Genomic DNA, 21,944 nt, shown 5'->3' with positions numbered 1-21,944 from the left:
AGGGCAACTTATCTCACCATTCAACATGTCAAAATGGAACGAAGTAGAATTCCCTATTAATTAGTTTACATGTTGTTTGCAACTACATAATTGCAATCCTTCATGTTATCCATTTAGTCCGCTCTAATAAGAAAATTTATATTGTTTCTAAGTGGAAGTAACTGACAATTTACTGAAACACTATGTTTAAATCTATGTAGTTGGTGTTATTGTGTGTGATGAAATTTCGTCGCGTATGCCTACTTGATGATAAATAGTCAACGAAAAAAATGTACCAAAAGCGTGGTTATTTAAATTTCTGTTTATGCTGTTGCTTAAAAGATGATACGAAATGTTATTTTGTCTTGTCATTATAATACATGTACAAAAGAAACACAAATACATATCAACTTTCCATACCAATGTATAGTATAATTGATTTAACTAGCGCAAACTAATTATCTTAATGTATCATTAAGATTTTTCGTCCTTCTAGGACTCGTCAGTAATGCTAAGATCCTAAATTTTGAAACTTATTTAAGTTTAAACATAGTACGTAAAATCTAATCTGGAACCTCTATAACAGATGTGTATATTTTTTAATTTAATAAGGAATTTTTAATGATGTCTAGATAAAGTTTCAAGCTCAGGTTTCGAGGTCAGGTGTCTTGCTGAAATATAAATACTTCATTTTGCCTCCAAGCGCTGTACGTATTCTGTAATAATATCACAAATTTGGTGTTTGCATACAACTGTTCTCATGAATGCATTGCACTGTTTTTGTCTTGAATCTAAGACAAATCTACAAACAATTTAACAAACAAGTCCGTTTCTACATGTTTTATTTGCAAACAAATATTACATCTATATACCTTCAATAAACAACATCAGGAGTAACAAATAAAGTTACGTTGAAAACAAATGGCTGTTGCTTGCGTAGTGCTTGTTTTGTGCGGATACGTGTAATATCAAATAAAGTTTACGGTATAGGTAATACAAAACTTCCTCGAAAAAGTGACATTAAATGGGGCTTAGGTCAGCTGATCTTTGACACATTGAATTCATGTTCGATTATTACTAATTTGGTACTAAAATTGTTTGACAAAAATACAGATCTTAATTTACTTTAAATATTTCCATTCATTAAGTGTAGTGGTAAATTAAGATATGTATTTTCATCGGATTGTTTGGTACCAAAATGTGGTAACAAACTTTTACTGGTGAGCGGTAGAGTCGATACAATAGCTGAGGGGATTCAGGGAATGTTCCACTTATCAGTACCTTTGATAAAAATTTCGGGATAAAAAATACGTGAAAATAAAATATCGAATTATTTTTACTGATGACACTGCGAAAAAGCCAAAATAAAACAGATAAAGACAGACGGACCAGCAGTTTCAGTTAACAAAAACCAAAAACCTAAACAGACCTAGAGTTACCTTACCAGATAGAAATAGAATGTAACTTTAGCACCAAAATAATTATTAGATCACTGGCAACGTTTTGGCAGCTGATTTAATCTAAAACATTCAAATCAACATTAAAACAACATATTTAAAAATCTGATTCGGATATATTTTGAGGTAGAAAAAGCCAATCAACACTTCACAACGAATTCACATGTCTTTCATATAAATAAAACACGTGATCAGAGTTGATTAGGGTATCGATAGGTTTTCCATGTTTTTGTCAAAGGGTATGAAATATACCGCAATCATTGGTGGGAAACTGTGTAGTATCTGTTACATAAATCAATAAGTTATCTTTCTTTTGAATATTTCAAAAGCTTTTGAAAAAACACATCTTCTCCTTGGACAGACATTAATTACCATCCCAATAACCCACTGACTTGAAAATGTCTGTGTTTCCATTTATCATGATTTGAACATAAAATCTTAATGTAATATTTTTATTTCCGAAATCAGTCAATCAGACGTTTATTTCAAGTTTCCTTTCGATTTTCAATATCATTACATTGTAACAATGATGTAGAATACTTAATATGTGCTAGGCATTTGATCCTCGTAGACACAATTCTTTAACGGTCTTTCGCCTCTGGAAATAAATGTGGACAAGGTGAAACTATTTCCTAAAAGGTGGACATTGATTTCTAATACATTGAAGATATTTCAAAAGCGATATCTAGCTAATACTAGTACTACTGACTATAGACATGGTGTGTTCATATCGGCGACAATCATAACTGATACTAGTTTGAACTTCTCATTAAGTAGTATTTAACATCGCTTGCACAAGGTCAGAAAACACAACAGTCTCGCAAGGTTAACAATTATTCATTCTAGTGTCTTAACAGAACAGCATGGCAAGGAAAATAACTATTCATTCTGGCCTCTCAACACAACAGCCTGACAAGGGCAATAACTATTCATTCTGGTTTCTCAACACAACAGCCTGACAAGGGCAATAACTATTCATTCTGGTCACTCTGGTCCAAGTCAACTTTTTAAAAATTTTGACTCGCACTGAATTATGGAACTGAAGTATTGTCGTCAGTGTCGGTGAGACTGGAAAACATCCGAACAGCACCATCGTGGAACCTAGTAAATCAAAGCTACAGTGAGATATGTGCACACTCAGGTAAATAATTCCTACACGAAATCAGGTACCAAAATTAAAACTGCACCAGCCACACAGTTAATATGATTATAATTACGCTTAGAGCGTATCCAAAAGAGTGGAGCTAAATACACTAACGGGAAATAACTATTCTATCCAAATTTACCTGTTTTCATGAAATGGCTCTGGCAATCGAAACTGATCCCCGTCTATATTAATGTTGAGATTTGCATCAAGCGGGCTGTCCTCCTTCACTTTGATTGTATAACCAGCCGCCTGATAGCACTCCAGGAAATCCTGATCTAGCTGTATAAACATAATCAATATATGTACTGAAAGGTCAGCGATTCCCAAGTTAGAACTTCAAGATAAAAGATATTTATTTTTTTATGTCTTTACTCTTTGCTGTGTACTCAGCAGCAGCTCTCTGTTGCTAAACATTTACCTTTAAATTAGACACTCATAAAGTTCAATGTTTCAAAGGCAATGAAATTGGTACTCAAATATGCATTTGATAGATTTATTTGTAAATAAGGATATATAACAGGAGAATTCTACAAAGAGGATGTACAAGTTCTTTCAAGACAATAGAAAAAAGTTCAGAAACAAACTAACATCATTGAAATGAAATATGTTCATGTTGAAAACATGGCTCTCTCTGGCCTTTTGTAGCCGACGGCTATTAAGGTAAGCAGTATATCATCCGCAGATGAATACAGAGATTTTGGATTAAGAAAGGTTTTTCTACATATCTATGTGTTTCTATGATGTTATACACATCAAGAACTAGGCATACTTACGAGTTCTGTATGGGTAAATACTTTTTATATTATACTTTAGATTTCAAAGTTATATCTAGGATTTTAAATGAGTTTTCATTTTGTGTAAAAAGTCTTAGTTTTTATTTTTGTTCAAGTTTTTTCGTATGAAAAAGAAAATAAATCCATGAAACATTTCAACACATCAATCCAGAACGTTACATTTTGACAGGTTTTTTATTCAAAATATGGAGGACTGGTGCAGCCAATAAAAAATGCTTAAGGGTATATTACAGTAGTGACATATACACAAAAATATGATATTCGTCATTGATGCTTAGGGCCTAGGATTTAAAGCCTAGGAGGTGACTGAAGAAAAAAAAGTGATCACAAGAAAGGTCAAAATCTAGACAGGGAGGTGCAGCAACAATATTAACCTTATACGGTAAATGATGATGTATGTTGCCTGTGTTTACAATGTTGTATGTTCTTACCGCTTCCTTTTTGGCACTGAATAGTTTCATAAAATGCCGCACTAACTGAAACTTGGAGCATGAACTTTTGTAGAAGATGAAGGTCTGGAAGGGTCCTCTGTTCGGCCATATATGGGATTTACCATTGACGTCCTTAATATTCCAGCACAGAAGCATTGTGTTGAAAATTTCTCGTTCAAATTTTTCTGAAATAAAATGTGGTTATTTTGTGTTCATTTGTGTGTTTAATTCTATACACATATCTTCATATTTGCTATTATGAAAGTTTCGAAATCTAAACATAAAATGGCGAATCATACGTGAGCTTACATTATATAGACAATACCTGCAAATAGATAATTTCTTAAAAGAACAAACATAATATAAATATATTTAGTTCGTTAATGACGTAACAATGATAGGATGCAGCACATATTTGCATATTATGTTGCTGGGTGAATTCAATTACATTTTCTTCTCTATCATATACTTGCTATGGCAATTCAATCACTCTGTCAACAAACACACAGTTATGTATATGTTCTAATTCATTTGTAGTTTAGGCTTTCAACATCAAAATTTTATAAACATAACTCCAGGATTTTTATACAGACTCCTCATTAGTTATGCTGTTGTCTGACAAATTTCATGACAAAGATTCATATTCTTTGCATGATCAGGTTTTGTATAACAACAGTATCACAAACGACACATGAAGAAACATACATTTACAGGTTACGGATGCTCGTTAGCAGTCAAAACGGATCAATGATGACATGTTGTTAACTAATTTAAACACCAGTACAAGTCTGAAATTGGTTCTGTCGTTTAGTAGGGTAAAAAGCCTACCTTCCTTTTCTGTATACGTAATCTCCTTCTTGTCACCTTCTGTCACGGTGGTTTTCTTTCTAAAAGTAGATATACAGTATCATGACTCATACTTTAATGCCGTATTATTTGTCTGGAAATATTCCGCAGGGTTAAAGTTCATTTCACATGATACCCAAATGGAGGGTAAGCTTAGCAGGTCTTGTACTGATTCCGTATGTGTTTATGTTTACTGCTTGTTCATGAAAATTCCTTTTTTTTCAACAAAATTTATATTGATGCACGCATGCTCTAATCTTAACTTCAATACGTACATTTCAATAATCATTCGATTTTTTTTATTTAAAAGCACACTACTTTTTAAAGTCTGACAATTCATTTTTTTGCATAACATATTGTAAGTAGATGGTATATGGTAATCACATAATGACTTCTCTACCTTGTGTGGATATCTCTTGTGTGTGAATAGCTAAAATACTTTACCTTATGTGGATAGTAACTTCAGTATTAAAAATATTCAACCTTGTGTGAACAGTTATTTCAAAAGTAAAATCCTCAACCGTTCGTGGATACTTACTTCAGCGGTAAAATATTCTACCATGTGTGGAACTTATTACAGTGGTAAAATAATCTCCTGCCTTTTGTGGATACTTATAACAGTGGTTAAGTACTCTGCCTTGTGTCGATATTTATTTATGTGGTAAAATACTCTACCTCGTGTCGATACTTAGTTCAGTGATAAAATATTCTACATTGTAGGTATACTTATTTCAGTGATAAAATATTCTACATTGTAGGTATACTTATTTCAGTGGTAAAATATTCTACATTGTAGGTATACTTATTTCAGTGGTAAAATATTCTACATTGTAGGTATACTTATTTCAGTGGTGAAATAGTCTACATTGTAGGTATACTTATTTCAGTGATGAAATATTCTACATTGTAGGTATACTTATTTCAGTGGTAAAATATTCTACATTGTAGGTATACTTATTTCAGTGGTGAAATATTCTGTCTTTTGTGGAGAGTTAGTTCAGTGATAAAATATTCTATATTGTAGGTATGCTTATTTCAGCGGTGAAATAGTCTACATTGTAGGTATACTTATTTCAGTGGTAAAATATTCTACATTGTAGGTATACTTATTTCAGTGGTGAAATAGTCTACATTGTAGGTATACTTATTTCAGTGGTGAAATATTCTGTCTTTTGTGGATAGTTAGTTCAGTGATGAAATATTCTACATTGTAGGTGTACTTATTTCAGTGATGAAATATTCTACATTGTAGGTATACTTATTTCAGTGGTGAAATATTCTGTCTTTTGTGGATAGTTAGTTCAGTGATAAAATATTCTACATTGTAGGTATACTTATTTCAGTGGTGAAATATTCTGTCTTTTGTGGATAGTTAGTTCAGTGATAAAATATTCTACATTGTAGGTATACTTATTTCAGTGGTGAAATATTCTGCCTTTTGTGGATAGTTAGTTCAGTGATAAAATATTCTACATTGTAGGTATACTTATTTCAGTGGTAAAATATTCTACATTGTAGGTATACTTATTTCAGTGATAAAATATTCTACATTGTAGGTATGCTTATTTCAGCGGTGAAATACTCTACATTGTGTCTATAGTTATTTCTGTGGTCAAATACTCTACCTTGTGAGGATACCTATTTTAGTTGTAAAATACTCTACCTTATGTCGACAGTTATTTCAGAGGTAAATGTCCGAAAACTACTGAAAAGCATCACGAAGGGAACCCCTGAAACAATAAAAAGTTGTTTTTAGGAAAGATTGAATTGGTAATAGCAACAGTACAGACAAGTAACTTGTCCAATTCCCGAGGCAATCTGCACCTCTATCGAGACATATAATATTACAAAATTAAATCACAAACAAGGAACATGAAACAAAGACAAAGTTACAAAATCTTATCGAGAACGATAGTATAAAGTGTCCTGATAACCCCTTAGACGATGGACACCAAGGCACTTTTAAGGAGCAAAAACAATCTGAAGCTATTGTGTTGAAGATGGTGATTAAAATATCATAAGAAAAATAAATCTCGGCACGATGTGTGCAATGGTCACTGAGCATACATATATGATCGCAGAGAAAAGTTTTTTAGTGCCACACTACAAGAAAAGGAGTTTGGCGGTACAATGTACATCTCGGCAACACTCAAAAAGGAATGCTTGATTGAAATAAGATTCTAATATAAAGATTTTGATAAATTAATATCTATATATTTATATAGATGTTTTAAGAAATCATATTTTTTTATGGCATAGCAAATGTTTTTAGGAGGGTGTGCTTTCAAGAGAGGGTCGTGGGGCGAAGCCCTAGTGGGGGTATAGGTTGAAGTAAACTCAGAAAATATCTAAATGGATTTCGTGTGTATTCCTCAGCATACAAGCGTTCATAATTGCTATGCCACTGTCTGTGTAATTTTACTTACACAGCAATCTGAACATGCCCATCCACCTCAGCTGGTCTCTTGTGTTCATCATATCAGCTATAAGCCCAATGCTGACGCCCACAAGACTGTACCGAACAAGCTTCCCGCCACTGTACACCCCACTCACTCCCATAGGACGTGTATCACCTACAAATAACAACATATGAGTGAAACAGTCTCCCGTGAATAACACACATGGAAATAGACTTACAACATTCAATTCATGCGGTGGATGCCAACAACAACAAATTCATCATTTCTATGTTTATGATATAGAGTGGATATCAGTTAGTGTGTAGTATTTATAATCGATAGCCTCATATAACGTGAATATCAACTTTACACAGACTGATATCAGTAAGTTCGTAAAGAATGTCACCTTAACACAGACTGATATCAGTAAGTTCCAACAGAATGTCACCGTAACACAGAATGACATCAGCAGGTTCCAACAAAATGTCACCGTAACACAGAATGCCATCAGCAGGTTCCAACAGAATGTCACCTTAACACAGAATATCAGTAAGTTCCAACAGAATGTCACCTTAACACAGAATGATATGAGTAGGTTCCAAAAGAATAAAAATGTAAAAAGTAGCACATATTTCAACAGGGTGCGGGTCATCAGAAAAAAGGTATTAGTTCATATGTTGTTAGAATCACTTAGAAAAGCGTCTTGGCAAAGAATGTCATTTAGACGTAAGAACCAAACCAAACAACAGCATGTGATTCAGCTGTCTGTATACAAAATGTATCGTCAAAATGTCGTATTGCGTATGACAGTAAGCAAATGAAAACATGATCGTAGGGTAACTTTGTAAGTACATATCAACATGAAGTATCATATACCTTTTATTATACACAAAGTTGCCGTGACGGTGTCCAGAGTGCCACAACAGCAATAAGTCATCACGTTTGCTGTACCTTGACGATAAAACAAAAATACACCAAAACATTGTTAGTACCACTGACCGATATTAAATCGAAACATTTACGTACAGTCACAATAAAAACATAAACATTAACATTATATTCTTTACAGTATCAACATTAACATTATCTTCTCTACAGTATCAACATTAACATTATCTTCTCTACAGTATCAACATTAACATTATTTTCTCTACAGTATCAACATTAACATTATCTTCTCTACAGTATCAACATTAACATGATCTTCTTTACAGTATCAACATTAACATTATCTTCTCTACAGTATCAACATTAACATTTTCTTCTAACATTATCTTCTCTACAGTATCGACATTAACATTATCTTCTCTACAGTATCAACATTAACATTATCTTCTATACAATATCAACATTAACATTATTTTCTCTACAGTATCAACATTAACATTATCTTCTCTACAGTATCAACATTAACATTATCTTCTCTACAGTATCAACATTAACATTATCTTCTCTACAGTATCAACATTAACATTATCTTCTATACAATATCAACATTAACATTATTTTCTCTACAGTATCAACATTAACATTATCTTCTCTACAGTATCAACATTAACATTATCTTCTCTACAGTATCAACATTAACATTATCTTCTCTACAATATCAACATTAACATTATATTACAACTGGACCTGTACAGTTAAAGCATAACATTAACCGCACATTGAAATTGTAGCAATACTCTTACGTTTATACGTCCGAATAATAAATCCCATTGAAAGTATCATCACCTATAAAACAATGTAACGTTATTATGTAACTAAACGATAACCCTTGAAATGATTACAACTCTCGAGTGGTTAGTAGAAAAAAACACTTCAACGTAAAATATCATCGATAATGAAAAGAGAACCGGTTTTATAAGAAACAAATTAAATGGGGAGAAGTAGGCTTGACCTGATAAATATGTAATAAGTAATAGATAAATACACACTACTGTAATACTTTACCAGTGGGAATATGTCCTACAGGGATTACTGTTGTTGGAACTTTGGTTTTGGAGTCATTGAAATCCAGATCTGCTGCTACCATAGTTCTCCTTAGCAGAACATTAACTATTTCAGATAGAGTGCCATCTCCTCCACACACCACAATACTGTCAACAGAGACAGAGTATATCAGTCCTCTCTTGGACAAAGACAATAAAACTGTAATTTTAAACGCAGAATAGAATACGTGGGATATCAACCAACTTAAATTATGACGATGAGTTCTATTTTCATGTCTGAATTGTTTTAATCACGTTGACATTCACTATATTTCGAAAGTGTCTCGATTTTGTATTCCTGTCTTGGATTTCATGATTGAAACTGAAAATAAATTGATAGATCAAAAAGGAAATGAGAGGTTCTAGAAGGATCTTGGTGCCCATCGACGTTTGATCATTATTCGTTCTTTAAAATTTCGATATTTTTCTTCTATTATTTCTTACGTTACTGCTCTAATTATATGAAATTTGAAATTCTTCCGATGAAATAACAATTATAATCTTCAATTGTCAAGTGCAAGATTGTCGCCTGTCGGCCATTTTCCTTTCCTTTGTCTTACCCGTCAACATGAGATAGGTCCTGAGATTCCATCACTTCAGTACACATGTTCGGTCGTTCTGACACTGACAAAAGCAATTTACATATATATATACACGATGAGGCAAAAGAAACGTAACTTCAACGTTACGGTTTAATAAATAATATTTGTAAACAATATGCCTAAATGTGTTATGGGATAGTTAACTTTGAATATTGGACAATCCGGCTTAAAATTTTCTGAGAATTTTAACAAATGAGGACTTCATTAGCCTGCCATGAATTTGGGTACCCTAATGTGAACAAAGTTGAAATAACAACAGCTGTCGGACAGCTCCCCAATACCCCAATGTGTGCCCTTCCCCAACAGCTATAGCGTCTCTAATTCTTCGTGGTCTGGAGTTCAAAAGGACATTGACTGTCCGTAAAGGAATGTTGTTCCATTCCTCGGCAAATGCGTTAGCCGATTGGCGGATGTTATTTGTGATGTTTGCTATTCTGCACTCTTCTGTCTAATTCATCCTGCAATAATTGATCCATACTCATATCTGTAGTGCTCCAAAACTAAGCGACTGCAAGACGCTTTCCTCGACACCGGTACACATGTTGTTGACCATCAGGTCAAAATAACGTCGAGGTTCATACCTGAGGAGCATGGACCTTCGAGGTCTCATAGGGGAATGTCTGGGCACATGTGCCGTAAACAATCACATGCGACGTGCTCAACGTCGAGGTGTCAGTGACGAACTAATGCACTGGCGACATGTGCGTGAATTTGCCTTTCGCAGTCTATTTCTCAGAGTTTTTGGGTGGATTCATTACCAGTGGTGTTTCGTGTTGTTTCTCTTGAACTGCAAGCGAGCAAGCTTATGAACCGATCTTGATATCCCATTGTTACACGTAAACGTTCGAATCTCAGTCTGTCATCAATTCTTCCCGTGGCAAAAGATTTGTGAACTCCAAAGTGAGTAGCGTCCTGCTTTTGAGTGCTACATGTACCTCCAATGAGGATTGCTAAAGCCATCCCTCTATCAAGTTGAGATAGCCGTGGCATATTTGTAATTGACGATCACGTATTTTGGTGATACATGTAGTCAGAAATCGCCACTAATTTGAATGAAAAAGAACGTATGCATTTGTACAGTCAGGTTATGTTGGTACATTTGTAACTTACGTGCACAGGATGTGGATAAGTTTTTTGTCACGGATGATGGATTTTTGAACATTTATTTGGGGATTACGTAAGGTGCCCTAATATTCCTTACTTTTTATACGGCTATGTATAACGAAGTTGTGTTCTTTATTGTTTCAGAATATCATTATGATGGTTACAATCTCAAAACCAGATATAGAGAAAATATGAAAAGCAATGAACAATATCAAATCCCTAAGACTAGTAACAGTAGATTATTTTTTTATGATTTTAAAAAAGAGAAACTTTAAGACAATCGTAAAGTACAAAAGAAAAAAACCCTCGGTAATGAGTGAGCCCATATTTCAGAAACATTACTCCAATATTGAACACAAAATGACATTGACAGAACACTTATGTTTCATGTGTACATTGAAATTTACTTCTTTGACAGGAACCAATAAAGAGTTTATATCAAAATCTGACTTTTCTATCGTCACCATCACTATATCATTGAGGAAAAATTGATTTCCCTGTGTTGGCGAAGTGATTTGATTTTGTGAGTTTGTCGGGGGGTTCTGTGTAACGGTTCTGATCTAGAATTGCTTAGGCTGACCTAGAAGCACAAGAAACTAACCCATTCGGAACACCTTTGCCTAGTTTTTATAGTGTTGGTTTTATAAAATTATATTTCTTTGGTGTACAATGTGACTCAAGTTAAGAGATATTGGACTCTACTGGTGACCCCAGCTAATTGTGGTCCTAGGTTCAGGTATTGATTTTAAAATACAGCCAAATTAATTGAGATAGCACCTTACCAATAACCTGGTATGTGATGCCTGCCAGATCAAACAGGGGTTTAACTGTGTCCTCAAACGTTTTCACTGCCGTTCCTTTTCCACCGATAGGGTTGATAAACACAAGGAAACGTCTGGGTTGTGAAGACGGTACTAAAAATGTGACAACAAGAATTTCACACTTACCAATGACTTATCTACAAAGTGTAATGGTTTTTCTTTATAATGAAAAAGCATGACTTAGCAGCTCCTGGAAATATAACTACTTGAAGCATACTATTATTACATAATATAACAAACTATCGCAGTGATAGAAATATGTATAGATTACTTATCATCTTAATCATTCTGTATCAAAGTAAATAACAATGTTGCGGATACCATTCAGAGGAGATTGAAGAGAAGCTGAACATTAGTAAAATATCATGTCTCTCGCATGTTGGACCACAGATTAAATACTAACCCTGCATAAATTTCTCTTTCACATCTTGAAAGAACTGTCTGACAATTGTAGCTTGACCATGGATTCGGACAGTCTCCTTCGACAGCAGGAATACTGTATGTTTTATATAGTATATAGTAACAGCCAGTCCCTGGTCATCAGAACTCGGGTCCGGCACAGCTATCAGGTCAGCAAACTCAACACATACTGTACCAGATCAATAAGAACAGAAGGGAAAAAATAACATTTTCATCTAAAATAAGTATTCAACCAACAATGTTTAATCATAGATTACATAGCATACAACATGGACATGTGTAGGGGAACAAGATGTCGTCATCATTTAATAGAAAACTGTAGAAGGACTGAACTATTAAATGTAAATCATACTGAATCGTCTGACCTCCTCGTCCCTGTACATGTCAAACTTGTTCGAAAAAAATGTCCGACTTGGGCAATAGTGGGTGATTGTTTTTAATGGTGTAGTTGTTTTGTGAAAACAAAGTTTGATACATCTCTTAAACAATTCATAATATAACACAATCTGAAATAATCTCCAGTCATTAAAACCCTACGATTTCCCTGTCATTTAAATGTAAAAAAAAATCGCACAATTCTTTGTTTTGTTGTTTAGGTATTGTTTACAAACAATGTTCCATACTTCGACCTACTGGACATTGATACGTTTGTCAATTAATTTTGTTGAAAGTAATTTAAGGCAATTCATTTAAACTAACTTGGTAGCCCATCACCCGAGTATGTCACTGACCCAATATCATAACCCATGGTCAATTTGCTATTTAGAAGAAGCTGATTGAAGATTTTAACACATTTGACCACTGTGATCTGTAAAGTAGGTCATGGTTGTTCATTCAAACACACTTCCTAGCCTTCATCCCAGCCTGCTACTAGCCCAATATCATAAACCTTGGTCACAACTATGAAATGTCTCTATCTGACCATGTACACAACAGTGATTTTCGAAAAATTTTAATGATAACACTGGTAATCATCATCTCAGGACCATTCCAGACAAGTTACAATTAAATCCTATAAAAGGAGTTGGAAAAATATTTTTAGAACGTATATTGTTGACATATCTAGAGGACTGCTCCAAATGAGACTGGTCTACCATTTTAGTTGTTCTGGTAGAATATAGTTTCTCTCATGAGTACTCTCTTTAGTAGAAGAATTGTTTTAAGAACTTATTGTCACTGGAAAAGTTTACCTCATACGGAACTCGGTCTTTTCAAACTCGATTAAGAAAATCTAGAACATTAAATGTTATTGTTGTTTAAAAATTGATTAACATAAAGTATTAATTGATATGTCATTACACTTATAAAGGGCCAAAACAAGATATCCCTGTCCATCAGTAGCTAGGAGTTGTTTTTAGGTGTTGCATGTTAGAACTGTTTATGTACTTCATACATCACAAAGGCAAAAAACGATAACATGATTTGCTATCATCAAAAGGAAATGGTCAGGTCCAGACTTCAATTTCATTTTATTTCTTTCACAGCAATCTGCTTATTCATCTGAGTCATGTTCTATCAACAATATATGTTCTATCAACTTTTAGATACAATATCAGTTTTCCAGACCAATTAATGTGAAAGTTGACAAAATGTAAGAATAATTTAGACTATCTGTATATATATTTGAATGCTAATTATTTTTAATACCCGATACATTGATTACATAGATTTATAACAATTACACTCACAAAATAACTTTGTGAGCTTCACTATTATGACTACATACACAAGTCAATATTGAATAATTATGAGGTCAACATTGCCTTGCTTCCCGGGGACACATTACTAATAATCTGGATTTAAAAGGTTTTGCATAAAATATGTATAAAAATGTATACGTTTCAATGTGTATGTATCTGAATATTTCCTCAACAAACACATTAATGTAGATTATACGTGTATTTGATCTTCAATGATTTCCGATGGGCATTTTATACTGAAATTAATGTTACAATGAACAGTGATTAGTTATTGATGTAAGAACAATAGGATCTCGAGATTATGTTTTAATTATCAATTGCGATGTCTTACATTGGTATTAGCCTAGACTTCAGAGTTGTTATTTCCAGGGACAAGAACGTTATTTCACAAGTACCATATTTTCTAAACAGCATTAACATTATGATCGTTACTCAATAGATTATACAGTATATGTACTTTTTATACCAGTGAGTGAAAACCAGGGATCATCTTCTTAGATATAGACTGCCTGGTATCCGATCTCTGGCGCGACTAAGTACACAATTTAACTTAATCGCAGGAAAAGAAAAAAAACTTATGGGGAAAAACAAAACGATAACAATACATGCAAATTCTATTGCAAAAGAAAAAAAACACAGGCCCGATAAATTTTCGTTTTTATAGAACATGACATGATGTCCAAGGGGACGCCTATTTTGACGGATGAGTATATGGAAGAATTCCATGTGGTACCTGGCCAATTTATACGTATCAGGACAACAGATAGCGTGGAAAATGTAATATTGTTTAGATCACAAAAATGCATATATTAAATTGCGTGAAAATGCGAAATTTGATATAAATTTTATATAATTCATTCATGATAAAAGCGGTGAACAGTAGCCATCAATATGTATTATATGAATTAAATATTGAAACATGTGTTGAGCACTTACATTAATTAATAAGATAATAACTCATTAAAGACGAAGGACGGTGTAAACAGTCTAGACTCAGCAATAATAAAAGTGGCTAACAAGGAAATGAGGAGAATTGGGAAAGAAAGAGAAAGGGTAGGTTGGGGAGGAGGGAGAGGAGTTTCACGTCATGCCAAAAGATTAAAATTTTATAAAATCAATGTACACAGACATAAACTGCAGAATTTTAAGGGCTGAGAGAATGTGAAAAGTCTAATAGTAATACTACAGAATACAAATCAAATGTAATACAGCATCAATCAAATCTCTTGGAGCTTATGATGAAGTTTTTCACACATGAGAAGATCCCATTGTTTTCATCTACAGACAGTTCCTCGCTACCAAAGAGTAGTAATTGCGCTGAAATCTGGCAAGTTAATTCACTAAAGATACGTACGCGCAGTTGGTGGTCGAAGTGACAATACAATAAAAAATGCTCATTTGTTTCGTCTCCATCATTACAAAGACAAAGTGGACTATTAGTGAGGTTTTTTTTTAAACAAGTAGAATTTGAGGGAACTGCGCACCATTCGTAGTCTGGCGTGGAGAATCTGACCCATTCTGCTAACAGTATAATAAAAAGGCGGCACTCTAATGTTAGACATGTTTAGATGTTTTTTAAGTCTACCTATTGATTGATCACCTTTTATACGATTTGGCAGCATATTATATGGACCAATTACAGAAGACAAGAAAGATTTTTTTTTATAAAAGCTTGTGCGACAGGAGATTTATTATTGGCAGTGCGAGTGTAATGACTGCGAGTCAAGTTGTTACGTGCAAGAAGCAGATCTTGGATGTATTGGGGTACTAGTCGATGAACCATTTTGTGAAATTGGATTATCTTGTGATGTGTGCTTCTTCGGTTAAGTGGAAGACAGTCAGTTTCTGCATAGAGTTTAGATCTACTTGTTAGGCTTGTTGCACCAGTTACAATACGTGCAGCTTCTAACTGAATTTTTTCCAGAAAATCGGATTGTGCATGGGTGAAATTGTCCCAGATAATGTTCCCGTCTTCTAATATTGACCTAATTAGAGAGAAATACAAAGTTTGAATGCATGAGCGGTCTAAAGTCAACTTAAATTTCCGTGAAATATTTAACTTTGACGAAACCTTTGTTAGTAAGTAGTTAATGTGAATATTCCAACTCCCAATATTAGAAAGAAATACGCCAAGGTGTTTGTGGGATGTTATTTCGGAAATGTGAGTATTATTCATTACTAGTGATGGGTGATTAGGGGTAATAGTTTTCCGGCTTATTAGAGGTACTTCTGTTTAAGCAGGATTGAAGTTCACTAATCAGTCTTGTGACCATTCGTGGACTTCTTTGGAATCATGGTTTAAAATCTCTACACGTATCATAGGTGTATCAATAATAACATACAGCGATGTGACGTCTGCAAATAATTTAACAACGGAGTTATTTTTTTTCATAATATCATTTATCAATATAAGAAAAAGAAGAGGTCTAAGAATAGAGCCTTGTGGCACGCTAGCCTTAATATAGAACCAATTAGAATGTTTACAATTAATAACGACTATTTGTTGACTGTTGAGAAGATTGTGTTCGAACCATGAGAGACGTGGACCACGAATTCCAAAACTGGATAATTTACACAGAAGACTTTTGTGTCAAACACGATCGAATGCTTTACTAATGTCGCAGAAGACCATTTGCATTACTTGGTCTTGGTCAAGTGAGGGATATATATCATTAACGATAGATAGAAGCTGGTTGGTTGGTGAGTCGTCATATCTAAAACCAGACAAGAAAGGTGATAATAAGGAATGGGTAACAATGAAATTATATACATTTTAAAAACACATCATTCCATTAATTTTCCTGCTATTGATAAAAGAGAGATGTGCCTGTAATTGGTTAGAATAGACATGCTATCTGTAAACTGGGGTACCATTAGCCATTTTCCATTCAGTAGGAAATGCACTAGTGTTAATGGATTTATTAAAAAGATAAATTTGAGGATAACAAAGGATATCTGAGGTCTTATTTGAGTAACCGAGGATTGACAAGATCAGGACGGACGGCTTTTGAGCAATTCTAAGTTAGAATGGAGACTTTAACATCAGTGATAGTTATGTTTATTGTTAGTAAATGTGCGTTAGTTTTATCGTCAAGAGAGGGAAGATTTACTTTGGAATCATCGGTGTTTGACTGAGCACAGAAAAAATTTAACAGGCAAGCTGAAATCGTCTGAGATTATAAAATCATTGTGTATCAGAGAGGGTATGAAAAATTTACCGGTGTCCGGTGTTAACAATCTAACAGTTTTCCAACAGTCTCTCGCACTTGGATTAGAGGGTTTCTTAAGTTTTCCACATAAGTTATTAATATATTGAAGTTTTACATTCTTGATGGCGTTAACACATACATTTCTAACATGCCGGAAAGGCAATCAGTGAGCGTTATTCGTGGTACGTTTGGCTTTCTCATGTACTCGTTTGCGTTTGCGGATGAGTTTACGATTTTCATTAGTGATCCAAGGAGGTTCGTTAGATCTTACTTTATTCGGAATGCAAGATTTAGCGATATCAAGTAAGGCAGAAATAAAGTTTTCACTGCAGAATCCATATTGTCGACATCAAGTAGGTAGTCCCAATCAACTGCACTGAGTTTTTCTCTGAATGACAAATAGTTACCATGTTTAAACTGCCAAACATGAAGGACTGCTGCACTGGTTTAACAATGTTGATAGAACAGTAAGTTGGGCAGTGGTATCTGATGGGGTGGTCTAGAAAACTCTCACCTACAGGACATTAATTGATTATGCTGGCATTACTTGTGCATACTATATCAAGGAGTCAAGAAGAAACTTCGGTGTAAAACGTTGAATCTTCTACAAGTTGCGTTAAATTAAAGAAATAAGCAGGTCACGTAAGTGGGTAGACTGCTGGTTTACTAGTAGGTAGGCATTGAAATTTTCCGTAATCATAATATTCATTATACCAGTATTGAGAGTATTGTGAATGGATTAGGAAATGTATTACCAAGTTATAACCGCAGAATTTCGTGGTCTATAGAAAGTACCATGCAAAATCTTATTGCTGCCAAGGACTAGTTCATGCCAGACGCACTCAATGGCAGGTAGCTCTAGGTTATTCCTTCGCTTGGCTGCGATATTATCTTTAACATAGACATATATTCCATCACCAGATAGTCAGACCTGCATTAACAGAATAGATCAGAAAATCCAGGCATATGAATGACAGGAGAGGAGATATCAGTTTCACTTAACCAAGTTTCAGTGAATGATAGTATGGAAAAGGAGCACAGTTCAGTGTATAATACATTAAACTTATTCTTAGTACTTTGAATGTTGAGGTGGACGAAGGAGTGTTTGTCAGTACAGAATTGGGTACTGTCAACAGATCTTACTGACGAGATCGACGACTCAGTAGATAGAGGACCTGGGTTTGACTCAACGTCACCTGATATCATTTTGCCAATAAATAGATGCTGGATGAAAGAGAAATGAAGCTGAGTATATCTACTAAAGAATAAATAAACTAATAAAGTGACTTACGACGTTTAGGGACATATAACAGAAACTCCAAGCGATTCAGTGATATAGAAATCAACAAGGTATTAGTAGACTTTTTTCGTGTTAAGTTTATAATGTTCACATACAGAACTAAATTTGATGACTGGGTGCAGTTATTGAAGACGTCAATTAGAGTACGATAAAGCGATACGTTAACAGGCATGACGTAATACCAGAGAGGTAGAATAGAGAATGCTGTACACGAAGAGGTGTCTTACAAAGTGTAATTGGATGTATAATCAAAGGTATGACGGGAAGCGGGGATGGGGTTGGAATAAGAAGGTAAGAAACAAGAAAAAATGCAAATAATAAAAAAGTACATACACGGAAGTCGATAAGGGGTTAGGAGGAGAAAGGAGTAGAGAGACCGAGTGTCAGGATTAAGTAGTAACTGGAGTTGACACTGTCCACTCAGTTTCCATAGGTAATAATACATGAAGACAATTTATGTGTTACTATAGATGTAGTAGACTAGAACTAAGAGGTCCGCACGTCCTCCCAATCTACGGTACACACACGTGTATTACACACATATGTGAGTACCTCCGGTCGAAAGGTTGTGGCAGTCCCCACATACATGGAATAAACTGTTGTAGCAGAATATTAGATCTCGTAAATTGTAAAGGTCACATCTGTTACTGATGTATGCAAACAGTGTCTCTAAAATTAAGAAGAAATAATCAAATTACTACAATCACAATATGTACATATAAGGTACGGACGGATAACATCAACCTGGATTTACAATATCAATGGTTTAGGTACGTGTCTTAATATACTTACTTTGTGAAAATAGATGTGAAGATAGAACACATTGTTTTGCTCTAGAAGTATGTGTACAATGAGTAATTATGCATCTAGATAACGATATATATATCGTTTATACATTATTTTCCATAATTGTGAATTTAATATCAACAGTAGATAAAAACTAACAATTCGCTTGTAAATATTTCGCAAGTTATCTACACAAAAAGAAGTAGAGATGATACCAACATTAATCGCAACGTTAATCGTTAATAGGGTTGAGTTACTTGTTAAACGACAGATTAAATTCTATATATGCATACAAAGTATAAAAAATGGTAATGCACATGTATACATAATTTGTGATTGTGGGGTCTAGTGGTGTTACACTACATAGAAATGTTCTATACGACACATCAAACACATTGAATTGCGTCAACGACAAGCTGTAATAGGAATGGGAGTAATGGTAATTCAAAATTCACAACAGAAATGTTCTGGTATTATGTCTGCAACACTAAGAACTGTTATTTTGGGTCTTATAGGTATATATGAATAGGAAAAAGTATTAGAAAAATCTAACCAAAAACATTTGACAGGGGCATTGTTGAATATGAAGAATAACATAAATGGTGCAAACAAAATTTACAATTAAAGTAATTAGCAGCAGCATAAAAGAATATTAAGCATAATAAACCTGGGCAAGCAAAACAATATTTAGCATAATAAGAAGTGGGCAACATTAAGAATGCAATCAAAATATTTGACACGGACATGAATAGATGTAAAGCCTAACAAACATAGTAATAATATGCCTATATATCTTTGACAGAAGCATAATTGGGAGTTACGCATATCGATTCGCAAGTAGTGCAAAAAGGGCAAACAGAATAATACTATCCAAGGTATTTAACAACAGCAGGAAAGAATAGTAAGCATAACAAACTAGGACGAAAACATTAAAACGCATCGAAATATTTGACAATTATTTAATAAGACACTAACCGTAGCACAAATAGGGCAAACAGAATAACACCATCGTGATAATTGACACCAGCAGGAATGAATAGTGAGTACAGCCAAAGTAGGGCAAAAATATCAAAACGCAGAGAGATATTAAATAGTGGCATAGATGGAAATTAAGCATATTAAAAATAGGGTTATCAAAGGAATACACTCATGATAGTTGACAATAGCACGCATGAATACCAAACATATTAAAAGATAGTTGGACAATGGGCATAACAAGAAGAAAAAAGAACATAATTGCAATCAAGATAATTGACTGTAGCATAGTTAGACATTAATCACAACAAAACAGAACAAAAATAAACACGAATGAAGATAATTGACTAAATAATTAGAATTGGACATTAAGCATAACACAAATAGAGCAAGGTTGTACAATCAGATTCTACTCGTAGATGTGAACCATAATGGAATGAAAAGGACCGTCACTGTCGACGTACCGGTCTGGCCGACATAGACTCAGCGACCATCACCACATGCCCGAAATGCTCAAGTTCAGATTCCTGTCGGATCTGATGAACTTTATACGTTTTATCTTTGAATAACACTTTACCGTTCGTGGTCCAAATCTGTGGAAATTTGGATATATATATATATATGTAAACATGTTCAGGCTTTACACTCGCGGTCATTTTGGTATCGTGATACAACAGACCGAGTGTTGAGTCAAAGTACCCCTGGTGTGAGACAATTTCTCGTAAAAAATGAAAATGAATATTACTTGTTAGATTACAGTAAAAGTAGAGAAGGATAAAGGTTTTGAAACAACAATGTATTTAGATAGGATTGCAGAACTATAAGTCTACGACTCAATGTAAAGTCACTGTGAGAACATGCTCTTGCCATAGATACGAGACAGCTGATCATTTCTATTGTGAAATGTGTTATATATTGAAAATTAATATCAAAAAAAATCATTAACATTACCCGATAAGATTTTGAAATGAAAGTGAAATGTTCATTTTAGATCTAGTGTGAAGCAAGTGATAAAAGGGTCCACTCTATTGCTCCAAATGGGGTTAAACTATCAACAATGATATAAAATAGCTTTTAAACTTCATGTGTAGGGACGTATATGTACATTGTAATGGTAATATACATGTAATCAATTCTTTGAATTCTTCATCAATTTAAAACATGTTTGATCGTCATGCATTGTAACCATTTTTTTCATTGTACAATCACATTGTTTTCCTACCGATTGAACTGGTATTAAAATGTTTGAGAATATAACTACGGTTGTCAAAATCAATGATGCAAGTACATGCACATGATCATTTTTCATCTACGCGGTAGATTATATAAATCGATAATTCATAAATTAGCATAGATAGATGGTGGACTTTAATAAAATTGTCACCAAACAACTGATTATATCAACAAATTAACTGAAAAATTATACGTGAAAATACTATCATGATGATGTTCTTTTCCTTTTCAGTATGTTACATTACGTTTAAAGATATAAAACATGACCATATTGTACCACTTATTGAGACATTATCAATCACTATTGTAATGCGAGTTACCTCCCTTCTATTATACTCGCATTGGAGACATATAATTTTACATACATATGGTTATGTTATTGGACATCATATACTACAAAATATGACTTTGTCACAATGATACAGTGACATCTGTTCGTAACTTTGAGCAATTTCCTGAGCATTCTCTACTGTACTGAAATCACGGACTTTTAGATAAAGAGATACATCTGTATATCTAATTCTGTTGAAAACAAATTATCTATAACCCTTATTCTCGTTTACAACATATGCACCTACCTTTTTCCTTTTTATCTGTGAATTGCATACACTTTTCATCAACAATCACCTCTGAATCTGCTTGTTCTTCACCAATCTGTAATATATAGGAAGTCATCTTTCAGACGTAAACAAACAATTATGGGTTAACTAGGCGCTTGTAAAACCATAAGTCTAAATCGGCTTTAAAATG

The 21,944-nt window shown here is 34.0% G+C and overlaps 1 protein-coding gene across 1 annotated transcript; it reads right to left on the bottom strand.

Moving 5' to 3' along the window:
• Nucleotides 1-857: 857 nt before the first annotated feature.
• Nucleotides 858-21,869, bottom strand: LOC132560683 (ceramide kinase-like). Its single transcript, XM_060225354.1, has 12 exons — nucleotides 21,773-21,869; nucleotides 11,975-12,160; nucleotides 11,533-11,664; nucleotides 9,605-9,668; nucleotides 9,007-9,152; nucleotides 7,930-8,004; nucleotides 7,081-7,227; nucleotides 6,318-6,384; nucleotides 4,637-4,695; nucleotides 3,809-3,993; nucleotides 2,723-2,862; nucleotides 858-2,537 (listed from the first exon to the last, which is right to left on the bottom strand). Exons 1-12 carry the CDS (start codon nucleotides 21,867-21,869, stop codon nucleotides 2,468-2,470), a joined length of 1,368 nt encoding a protein of 455 aa, XP_060081337.1. The 3' UTR covers nucleotides 858-2,467.
• Between the last annotated feature and the right edge of the window lie 75 nt (nucleotides 21,870-21,944).

Source organism: Ylistrum balloti, unplaced genomic scaffold (assembly GCF_031769215.1).
Source record: "Ylistrum balloti isolate Yb309-2 unplaced genomic scaffold, AGI_CSIRO_Ybal_v1 Utg371096, whole genome shotgun sequence".
Taxonomy (NCBI): domain Eukaryota; kingdom Metazoa; phylum Mollusca; class Bivalvia; order Pectinida; family Pectinidae; genus Ylistrum; species Ylistrum balloti.
This window is presented reverse-complemented; position numbering and strand designations above follow the sequence as displayed.

What these genes read in the sequence shown, in the direction of transcription:
- LOC132560683 (XM_060225354.1), bottom strand. Translation starts at nt 21,869, where the DNA reads ATGACTTCCTATATATTACAGATTGGTGAAGAACAAGCAGATTCAGAG. An exon ending in AACTTTGTGTATAATAAAAG is followed by an intron (nt 7,228 to 7,929) that starts GTATATGATACT and finishes TGTTATTTGTAG; the next exon opens with GTGATACACGTCCTATGGGA. An exon ending in TACGTATACAGAAAAGGAAG is followed by an intron (nt 3,994 to 4,636) that starts GTAGGCTTTTTA and finishes ATTTTATTTCAG; the next exon opens with AAAAATTTGAACGAGAAATT.